Below are 12,265 nucleotides of genomic sequence, written 5' to 3' on the forward strand. Positions count from 1 at the left end.
TAATTAGTAACAGAGTAATGTTGCTGTAATAGGAAAACATTTAATTCAACTTTAAAAAATTGGTAGGGAATCTTTTGGTTCATCATTGAATTTATTCAAGATAGTGAAATAAAGCATAATAAAGTCATTGCTCATTAAGATAACTTTAATGTGAAAATAATTGTGCTTTGTGTATTTTGATCCGAAGTGATTGTTATTTTTATACATTAATAGTGTTTCTTTTTTAGTAAATCTTGCACATTCTGCAGCAAATTTTTATATCTTTTTATAACTTTTTCAAGTAACCTGAGGGTGTAATTATATTTTGGGACTGTAGATAAAAATAATAAACGTTTAACAATGCCTAAATAAACAATTGATTAGATGTCTCAAAACAAAACGTATAACTTTTTCTTTGAGAAAACAAGAGCAGTTTGCTATACCATGAAAAAAAAAAGGCTGAAACATTTTACAAACAAAATACTGTAGTACATGGTACTACTATCTACATAATTAACAATGATGCATCTATTTTACACGCACATTGGAATGGTTTTTTTCATATTTAAAGGTATATAGTTGTAACCCATTCAATGAACAATCTTTTTTTAAATTGCTAGTGGAGAATAATGATAAATAATTGTTAATCCAAAAATAATGTAATCACCAACTTTTAAGCAATTTGAAATGATTTCAACAATTAACTTGGTAACGTGTTGGAAACTTGAAATTTAAGCAGATATTAAAATTATTAAACACTAGTGGAAACTTTAAAATGTTATTTCTTACAATGAAGATATATATATATATATATATATATATATATATAATATCTTCATAGTTAATAATTCTTATTTTAGGAGTTTCTCGAATTTTCTAGTACTTTATGTTTGTATATAATTAAATATTGGTTTTGCAGGGTCTTAGTGTTGAGTTAGTTTTTGGACATTGTAATAACTAAATTATTGTGATCAAATCAAGAGAAGTTTGTTTCCTCTTCAAATGTATGCATTTTTAAAAGTGGACCAGTTTTTACTAAATATCAGTAAGTGTTGTGGGAGTGAAGATGAAGAGGACACATTGTCAACCAGAGACAAGAATTTGAACCATAAAAATCAAAAATATGTCAGCTATTTTGACTTTTATTTTACATTGACAGTAGTCAATGGTGAAGCGAGGCCACAATATATACTGTGTATTAAAGTTTTGGTACCAAACTGCATGCTACCAAGTAGTAGAAACTCATTCTTGAAACCACTTATTCCAGAGTAGTTAAAGAATCTTTTTCATGACTACTAGCAGGAAGTTAAAAGAATTAAATCAACAATAGGGTAGTTCTTATAAGCAGGCATCAATACCATGCTTTGCTAACATCTAACAAGATAGAATCACAAAATGTACGACGCACATACAATTGCAGAACTCATTTTACTGGCTGCTGTGGATATGGTGAACATTATGATCAACAAGTGTGCTACTTTAAAAAGCCTTCGAAAGCTTTTTTCAGAAGCGTCTTTTGTTCAATAATACCACCAGATGCACAATGCAGCTAATAGCGAAGGGCCCTCAATGATCAATTAATTGAAGAATAAATAGGGAAGAAATTTGACTTGCAGCTAAATGAGGCCACCTTTCTTTCTTTTTCCTGTTTAGCCTCCGGTAACTATCGTTTAGATAATTCTTCAGAGGATGAATGAGGATGATATGTATGAGAGTAAATGAAGTGTAGTCTTGTACATTCTCAGTTCGACCATTCCTGAGATGTGTGATTAATTGAAAACCCAACCACCAAAGAACACTGGTATCCACGATCTAGTATTCAAATCCGTGTAAAAATAACTGGCTTTACTAGGATTTGAACGCTGTAACTCTCGACTTCCAAATCAGCTGATTTGGGAAGACGCGTTAACCACTAGACCAACCCGGTGGGTAAAAGACAGACGACAGAACGGATCAACCAAATCCAAATTTTTTTTTGTTGAAAAAATCTTCCAGAAATGAGGCCACCTGAAGTAATGATGCTCGCTTGATTTTCTATGTATTTTTTTATAGATGGCAATTACATTGTAGAAGACCTTTTCCATAAAAGTACGAGGCTTTGTTAGAGACTCAAGACTCGTTCAAGATCCTTGATACTTTTATATCCAAAAACAGTTGGGGTGCACTAGTGTCAGTACTGATGGTGCTCATTCTATGTTCGGCGGTTATGGAGGATTGCTGTCTTTTATTCGAAGCAAAACTCCTGAAGCACTGTGGACCCACTGTATTATTCACAGGGAAGCACTTGTGTCAAAATATACGAGTTCCTCACTGAAAACTATAAAAACTGGGTTGTTGAAGAAAGATTTTTCAAAAAATTATGAGAGGATATGAGATCCAAATGCATGTCTTGTTGTACTATAGCATTTAATGAGACTTTCTCATGGTAATGTATTGTTTTGTACATTTGAACTGCATGAAGAAATTAATATTTTTCTTAAAAGAGGAGGAACACAAGCATACAGATTGTTTTGGGAATGAAGATTTTTAGATAAATAGCATATTTATGTTGACATTTTTGAAAAGCTGAATAAGCCCTGAATCTCTCCCTGCAAGGAAGAATAATTTGCTTTTAAAGTTAATTGAGAAAATTTTAGTTTTTTATAAAAAGAATGAAAGAAGACTGAGGCAAGGAATGTTTCCCCTTGTTGTAACAACTTTTGCCTTCCAGTATTTCAGAAGAGAATCTGATTGAGTTACCTTATGACAACATACTGAAAACAAAATTTCGCAGCATGGAATTAACTGAATTGTGGATGTCAGTTAAGGATGAATATCCACTTCTAGGTGGTAAAGTACAGAGAATTTTAATTCAATCTGCAACTTCTATTTGTGAAGCTGGGTTTACGGCAGGTGCTGTGATTAAGTATCATGCGAAAATTAATGTGGTGAAGAAAATGAAGGTGGCTGTATCCAGTTTAATTCCATGATTCCACTAATAATTATAATTAGTTAAGTTTATTCAATTACATTTTTTTTTGTAATCAAAAACGCATTTTATTTTTTTACTTAACCCATGCAAAAAATTATTGGCTATTTTGCAAAGTGTATTTGTTAGAATCTGACAGAGCATGCCTTGGGGAATTCTGGATTCAACAAGTGCACAGAGGGTGCAACAGTTTGCGAGCACTGATGTATAACATTATTTGAATATAAATTATCTCATACGGCAAAAGTTTATAGAAATATTATCTCAACATTAGTACCTTATATACGTATTTTTTATTAAAAGTTTAAAGGCAATTTGCAACTAAATAATTTCTTTCCTTTCTGATTTGTAGGTGGTATACATTATTTATACAGATACATTATTTGTACAGATATTGTTAATGGAGGAAGGTTTACTTTTGACAAACCAAACAGGCGACAAATACACTAACTACAGTCAGTTTAGGGTGCTATTAACCATTCTAAACCTGTATAATAAATTGAGCTTTGTAGTAAACCAAGACGATGTTTGAAATAATTTGGAGGGAAAGAGTATAGACAAAAAAAGAAAACAGTAGCACAGACAAGTCTAATTTGGAACAGAATAATTGTTTAAATATCAAGGTGCTAACTGCCCAGTTAATGATTGATCAACTGTGGGTTAAGGCTGTTTATTTTATTGAATAAAAGAAAATACTGTTGATGGTATAACCAGTTTTATGTGTGTTTTATCAATTCTAATTATAAAATGTTACTCGTAAATTGAATTGATTAAAAAAAATTAATATATACATTTTTTCTGTCATCCACAAACAAATTTCATTAAAAAAGGACACAATTAGCATATAAGATTTGAATAATATATCAAATCTAATATGTGTACACTAAAAATAATAAAATTAGTTTTCACAAGCTCTGATTTTAATATTTATACAAAATATGAGAAAAAAAATTCACAGCCAACAATTACAACACAATTATATGATTTAATAAACATTCATTTAAATTTTCACATATAAATTAAAGCCTTTAGGCCTCACTTTAATTATAATTTTGAAAATTCATATGAACCGGTACTGGATGGTATATAAAATCTAGATCACTGTTTTCAAGTTCTCTCAAACGACAGAGTTCTTTCATTTCTTCAACACTTATACACCAGGCAAATAAGTTTCCAACTGTTCTCACTTGTGGGCATTTAGCTAATATTAGATCAACACTTGCCATAGTTAATGTTAATGTTGCATGAGCAAATACATTGGTAGGAACATCAATTACAAATGATTCTAAATTTTTAGTATCAAACAAAGTAAAAAACTCTTCAATCCATGAATTTGTAAATAATGTACTATTTAATGAAAAATAAAAATTTTTAAGAGTATTTGAAAAAACTATATGTGGTAAAAATTTGATACCTACATTATCATTATTATCATTGGCGAGTACTGTAAAAAATAAATTTTCTAAATTCATAAAATTTTTATTATATTTTTTAAAATCATTATAAATGACATTGTCATGGTCATATATTTTACCACACTTAATCGTAAATGTTTCTAAATTCTTGCAATATTCTCCAATCCTTAATAAATGATCTGTAGATATTGTAGAACAAATTAGCGATAATGTTGTCAACTGTAATCCATAATTTTTAATAAGGTTGATTAGACCTTTACCTACAGCCAGTTGCTTTCCTACATCAAAACTTAAATGTATGGAGTTAACATTTGGTCCAAATATAACATGCTCCAGTGTAGCATCAGTTACACGTACTTTCAATTCATTTATAAATGGGCACATATTAAAAATGATGTGTGACATTTTAGAACTATAATGAAGTTTATTTAAATCTTCAGTTGTTTTCATTCCACAGCCCATATTATTTAAGTAAACTAAATTTAACTGCTCATTAAACTCATTTTTACTTAAATGCATGATAGATCTGCCAGTCTCTTTATAGCCAATGAACGCAAGCGATTTTAGATACTTCAAGACTTCTGCTACACCTTCACTTGTAACTGCACAACCAAAAATTAATAACTTTTTTAAGTCAGGGCAACCATGGTGAAGTGTACATGGATGTACCCATAAGTAATGAAGTCCTGCGTTTGTTACTTTATGATTGTAAGAAACATCTAATGATTTCAATTTTGGACAGTTAAATCCTACCTCTTTTAATAGTTCATCACCAGCTACTGCCACGGCATGGGTATTTCTGTTAGCTTTAAAACATAAAGAAACTAAATTGTTCATAGACGATATAGATTGTAAAATAATTTTTTCTGATTTAATAATTTCGATGTCGGGTATAGTTTCCAAACGCGCCAAAGGATTTAAATCGAGTAAAGTTAATCGATTAGATAAAATACATGCTAGCAGTTCCGATAAAGATCCGTCGTCAGAGGCTTTTAATCCACCATTACCGTGACCATGTCGTCTATTTACAGTTTGAACAAAAATATCGACTACGTCGCTGACAAGACCATTTAAAACTGAAGGTGGAAATGCCGGTAAAATACTAGAGAATAAAATATTTTCCCTTTTACACTTTTTTCTACATTCCATAAGAATAGTATAAACAGACATCTCTATACAATGTTTATATAAGGATTTGGGTTGCCTTTTCAGTGGCATAGTTCATCAAATGAACGATACTATTTTAATAATTATAAAAATAGCAGCATTATTAAATCTCACTTATTCCAAAATTCAATATTTATGTCAAAGCACACACTAATCACACCATTACATAACAATCATTCCAAACTTACAACGCAATCAAAAAACTTAAACTCTTCCAGAGAGATTGAACATCATAACACTGCTCGATAATTTGATCGTAACTCTGTAACCTCGATTTCTTTTTTAATTGTCTGTGTATTTAATTTTGATTTTATGATTAAATCCGCAATATTACCAATTAATATAATAATGTTTAATTTAAATGTTCATAAATTTTACTTTAAAGAATCATGGTATATCGCCAAACATATTCTAATTATTGTTTTTCAATAGTCACTGACAAATAATATTCATTACTAAAATGCTACAAATATTTACATAAATAATAGAAAAATAAAAAATAATATTACCCAATTTCAAAGTGTAAGGTTATTTAAAACTGTATGTAAGAAAAAAATAAAATTTTGTTTTATTTATCCTTACCGGCTTCCACTTCCTTCGTCATTGTTTGCTGCCTTCTTTGAAACCTGTCATCTGAAGTTTGTGTACGTTCATGAGCGGTTCACGCAATTTCATGTGATGGCTGAAAATGTGTCAGCATTGAATTTAAGTCGATTTGAAAAATCATTGGGACTGTTGACGACTCGATTTGTTTCCCTATTACAGCAAGCACCTGATGGCGTTTTAGACCTTAAAATAGTAAGTTAGCCTAGTTGCCTTAACCTTACATTTTAAATTGCTTTATTATTCTGTCAGAAATATTCTATTTGGTTGAATAATTGGTAGTTTCATTATAAGAAAATCTGTTCCATCCCTTTTTTGTTTTTTAGTATTATTAATTTACATTCCTGATATTATATTATTGATAACATGTTTGTTGTGTTGATAGAGATAATGAATATGATCTCAACAAATTAATGGTTGTCTGGATGCAGGAAATGATAGAATAACTAGTAGTACAACTGTAGTATATTGTAATTTTCTTTTACTAACTTGTGCCGAAATGTACGATTATGTGAGTAGAATTTCTTTACCTTCATTTCTTTTAAATTGATTTTTTAAGATTAGAGTTGCTATAAACATACTGATAGTATACTTATTTAATTTCAGCCCCAATGTTGCATAAGAAGAGATTAAGATAATCTGCTTGTAACTTTGAAAAATCTCCTCTGTATTATAACCAGATGTATGCTAATTAGCTGTAACATACATATTGCTTAATTTATTAGATAAACACTTTTAATATAAATTTCCTTGAGCTGGCTAATGGCTCCATTAGTAATTTTTACAGATCTTAATTTGATATTAAAAGTAAGAAGTAGGTCAAATTTCTTATTCTATTATAAAGATAGTAGCTGTATATTTTTATAAAATATATTTTAAATAATATCAAAAATAAGAAAAACAATAACTGAAGAGATGATTGACTGTCAACTAAGGCTCTGTAATCAATTTTTTGTTTTTGTGAATATGTATTACTTTTCTATAAGTTTTCTAACTAATTTTTTTAAGACATCATATGATTAAACACTGAATGTCACAAAACGTCAGACTTATGTATTATAAAATTACAGCAATCCATTTCTAAACAATGATTACAGGCAAAGTAAGTTAAAATTGTATATTTAGATAAACTTTTATTGTATATTTAGATAAATAAACTTTTGATTAAAGTTAACTTGTAAAACACAATATGACTGTTAGATAAACTTCAACAATTAATTAGAAAAGAATCATAAAAACACTTAAATTTGAAATTTTTTAATCCTTTTATTTCAAACTTGATCTTTCCATTTCAAATTTTGGCCTACTTTATTTCTAGATTACTTATTGTTGCTATACAACATTTTGTATTTTAATATTAAAGTTATACTTGTTGAATAAACACAACATTTAAATTTTTCTTTTTTAAAAATTGCATTTGAGACCATTAAAGTGAAGCCAATGAGGTTTCACTAAATAAGTGAAGTACCTTCAATTGTATGGAGTAAGGTGAATTGAACTATTACCTGATAATATCAGTAATATTAAAGTATCATCTTTGTGTAATGTAAGTATTCTTGTTTAATATTGATATTTAATTTCTAAATGACCTTTACAGGCTGCTGATATATTGGCTGTGAAACAAAAGAGGCGTATATATGACATCACAAATGTATTAGAAGGTATTGGTCTAATTGAAAAAAAGAATAAAAACATCATACAATGGAAGTGAGTTTTAAATAAATATTATTTTATTAGAAAGTTTGTGTAATACATTGATAATGATTCTTCTTTAAAAAATATATTATACAGATATTAAAGGCCATGAGAATTTGTATTTTAGAATGGATTAGGAGGTCTGACTTTACTTGTAGGTACTTAGCCATCAGGCAGATTGTGCATTTGGAGGAAACCAGTTTTGACCTGGTTGGTCCCAAGTAGCTCCTACCAGAAGAAAGGATAAAGAAAAAGAGTATGGTGAAAAAGTATGATTATTCTGGCAAGAACCATATTATAAGACAGTCCATTTGAAGGAAAGCTCTGAAGCTTGAAGATAGACACCTATTCTGCGACAAGTTTTCCAGAGATTGGAAAGATTTTATTCAGATGGGAGCTAATTTATGTTGTTTGGATTTTATCTAAAATTAGTCTTGAAAATGGAGGTTTTACTAAAAAGGTTTTATTGCTGAAATGGACCTTGAAGACTGAAAAACTATGAGCACTACATGTAAAATGATTTATTCGAAAGTGAACGATTTAAGTTTAATTTCTTTGAATTAGAGACTTACAAAAATTCTTTATGTTATAAATTAAGTTTATGCCCATAAACTTACAAATATTTGTGTAACCTTAAAAAATAAATTTTAATAATGTGGCTAAAATGTTTCTTTTTAAGAAAATATAAAACCTCCAATAATAAATCCTTAATCAAGTAAAATTTCTCTTTTCACGATTAATTTTAGTATGCTAAATACAAAATCTCAGATCATAAATTAGTTCCCAACTAAGTTAAAATTTTCCATAATGCTTTTTTTTTTATCATAATTGTCATTAATAAATTATGTTTAAAACAGTTGGAAATTAAAATTTATAATTTTTCAAAACAATAAAACCCTCCCATACAGTGATGGTTGTGTAAGCTTGTGTATTGTCATGAAGAAGGAACCAGGCCTTGGTTTTATATGGTTGCACATGATGAATTCGATTCTAAAACACAGTTTTAGAACATCTTGGTAGTCAGCATTTAGTAATTTTTGCATACATTTAACATTGATGATTTCTTTATTTATGATTTCTTCGCTATCTGAAGAGTTTCCTCAAGTATCAAGAAATGTTGCTTATGAAATTGTGACTGACCACTTAAATTATCGAAAATTGTGCTCACTCTGGGCATCAGTGTCAAAGTGATTATTGCAGTGATTATTAAATCAGATGGCAGACTTCTATGATGATTGTGTTCAAAAGCTGGTTCCATGATGTGACAAGTGCTTTAATATTGGTGGCAATTATTTAGAAAAGTAAATTAAAGTATAGGCTTTCACGTAAAAATAAAATTGTTAAGAATAGTGTACTTGTTTTTTTTTTAATTTGAAAACAGTACCACTTTAAAAACATGCCTCATAAAAATAATTAAAATGCTCACTGAAGGTAATCTCAATAACTTATTAATGTCTTAAAGCAAGAGACAGTAACATCTGGCAGTTGATGGTTCTATTATAAAACAACGACGTAACAAAATCCATAAAACAATAAATTTGTTTTAAGTAATTTTTAAAAAAAGTAAATATTTATTTTAAAATTTTAAATAATTTAAATAAATTTTATATTTAAATGCTGTTCTCTTATTTATTTATTGTATTTTTCTTTAGATGGAAGTTAGGTGAATGTAATTTAATTGGTAACTTCACTGCCCAAATTAACTCAAACGGCAGCTGATGGTTTTTCCATTTCTTGACATAATTTTGGTCTTTATTTTATTAGATTTACTTATTGCAATGAAATTTTAAAAGTGAAACAGATAAAGTACTAGATGATTGACAGGTCAGAATAGTTGAAGTAACAGCAGGGTACAAAAATTTATTTCATTACATTTACAATACAGCGTATGGGAAAGTATTCTTATAAATTATTAATATTTTACCAATTTGATTTTAAAACAAAAATGAATACTAGGAAAAAGGGAAAAATTAATAAATAAATAAATTTGTTTCTTACAGGAAACTGAAAATTTGTAGGAAAACTAAAAAGTCAAATAGAAAAGAAAGATTGATTGCATAAAACATAATAGAATTATGTAAGATGTATCATTTTGAGAAAAAGCTATAGAATGGCCAGTTAGCAGTTATGAAATGAAACTTTTTTTTTACACATAATGTAAATATTTTATAGGAATTTTCAGAAAACATAATATGAATTGTAAGTGAAATTAAAAAAAAATAAACAAAAAAGTTAAATTTAAAAAAAAATATGTTTTTTAATTTCTTGCTGTTCTTGTAACTATTTTTTTCAGAGGTGCAGGGCCTGGTTGTAATAATCAGAGTACTTCTGATAAACTAACAGCTTTGAAAAATGATATTGATAAACTGGAGCAATATGAACAAGATCTTGACAATCACACAAAGGTAAATGAAAATACAGTTTTAATTATGTACATAAAAATTTTAAAAAAATATCATTTTTGCTTTTAATTTATTTGGTGCTGCTACATATACTCCTGTATTATTGTATCTTAGTTAGTTTGGTATATTTGTTCCAGAAACAGAAATTTTTATACATCACATCTTGTTTGTTCTATACTGACATATCAAACACAAATTTATTTAAAATTGCATGTTACATTGTTTATTTAGGATTGCTGTTCATTTACTTTGTTGTGGACAATTGTTTTTGTTCAGTTTGGCTATATAGAATGTCTCATGAGGAAAAGGACATATTTAAAGAAAATTAAAGAATACTTGATTTAGTTTAAAAAAATCTCCATTAATGTTTTATTTTTTGTTATAACTGCTGAAATATCTTACTCTGCTGATAATAAGGTATATATTCTGGTGTTAAGCATAATTTGAGTTGAAGAAATTAAAAATATTGGTTTCCAAAAATCATATCTTTTTTTTATTATAAAACTCAGTCACGGTTTCTAGTAAACAGTAATATCTAGTGAATTAATTTAAACTAACACATAATGTATTTCATTTGAAGTAGCTTCTGCTTCACATGATGCATTAGAAATTTATTCTTGATTCCAAAAAAAAGTCAAAGAAAATAATTTTTTTTTAAATCTATATTGAAGGCACTTAAAGATAAATGTTGAAAATTTATCCTAATTATGTTTTATTTTGATCATTCTAAAACAAAAGTTTTTTTATGTCAGTACTTAGATTGATCACTACAAACATAGATCATTAATCAACAATTTCTTTTAGGAATTTTCAAAGAAAGTTTTTGTTTAAGATTTGGATTTTCACAACTTATTCATTTAAAAATAAGAATAATTAAAACACTTATTAATGTATTAATGCAAGAGACAATCATATCTGGCAGTTGATTGTTCCATTATAAAAAAAAAACAACCTACAAAATACATAAAACAATAAAACAGAGTATAAAAATTTCAGTATTAAATTTAATTCATGGGAATAATAGTCAATTTTATTCCCTTATGTAAAAAACAATATTTTAAGATGATTGATATTTATTCCATAACACAAAGTAAGTAGAACGTCTAAAAGGCTTGTGCCCTATAATTTCCATTATGAATTAATTTAAACACACATGTTAATTTTAAAATAGACTTCTGTTGAAGGTTAGGTTCCTACGTCATAAACAAGCATGTTTCAGATCTGAACTGAACTGAACCATACAGTACATGATACAGCAATCTACATTGTGAGAAAGAAGAAAATTCCTGGGTCATAGGACCCAGGAATTATTTTTATACAAAAATAAAGAAAAAATAAACTTGATTTTATTCCTTAACATAACAGAAGTAAAGAAGAAATAAATGTGATCTTATATCTTAACCAATATGTTAAGATATAAAAATCAACAGAGATTTTTAATTCAATTGTCTTGTATTAAAATATAGTAATGAATAAAACTTGAATGAATTACTCTTTAAACAAATTTTGAATGAATAAATAAGTCCTTGAAAGAATAAATCTTGGAACAAATTTTGAGAGTGAAACATAAGAATTAGATTGAGTGTAGATAAAAAAAAATTTTTTTTTAATTATTGATGCACTGAATTGGGCTAGTTATCTGAAATTGGTAATAGACACAATTTATGTATTGGACTATTGGTTGTTTTAATGTCTGCCATACGTAGAAGACTGTCAGATCAAAGATATATTTTTTTCAATTAACCATATTTCCAATGTAAAGGAGGAGTATTTTCATTTGAGATTAATTTTAAGATATTACAGATTACAGACTTTACAGATATTTCTTTGAGGAGTTTACCACTTATGCCATTATTGCAGTTGATGTCATTGTTGGTTGAATCCTTCGACCATCTTTTTGAAATAGATCAAGTAAATTTTTGAAGTAACTACCAATGACCAAAAGACTGGCAGATTTCAGTGACATTGGATTCAGGAATTTAAGTGATTTAGCAGAACTAATAAGAAAATGTCCAGGCATTAATGTTCATGAATCC

At 28.2% G+C, this 12,265-nt stretch overlaps 1 protein-coding gene across 6 annotated transcripts in view; it reads left to right on the forward strand.

Moving 5' to 3' along the window:
* Positions 1–6,128: 6,128 nt before the first annotated feature.
* The window catches only part of LOC142324094 (transcription factor E2F4-like), a 51,687-nt gene continuing 45,550 nt past the window's right edge, over positions 6,129–12,265 (forward strand). For 4 of the 6 annotated variants that reach the window (XR_012756217.1, XR_012756216.1, XR_012756215.1 and 1 more), the window contains exons 1-3: positions 6,131–6,327; positions 7,730–7,839; positions 10,121–10,232. Coding sequence is in view for 3 of the 6 variants with exons in the window: in XM_075364731.1 (XP_075220846.1) it covers positions 6,208–6,327; positions 7,730–7,839; positions 10,121–10,232 (342 nt within the window). In the remaining 3 variants the exon portion in view is untranslated. Of the gene's footprint in view, positions 6,328–7,729; positions 7,840–10,120; positions 10,233–12,265 lie in introns of all 6 variants that reach the window. The other 2 variants (XM_075364733.1, XM_075364732.1) reach the window with 2 other exon arrangements.

Source organism: Lycorma delicatula, chromosome 4 (assembly GCF_047948215.1).
Source record: "Lycorma delicatula isolate Av1 chromosome 4, ASM4794821v1, whole genome shotgun sequence".
Taxonomy (NCBI): Eukaryota; Metazoa; Arthropoda; class Insecta; order Hemiptera; family Fulgoridae; genus Lycorma; species Lycorma delicatula.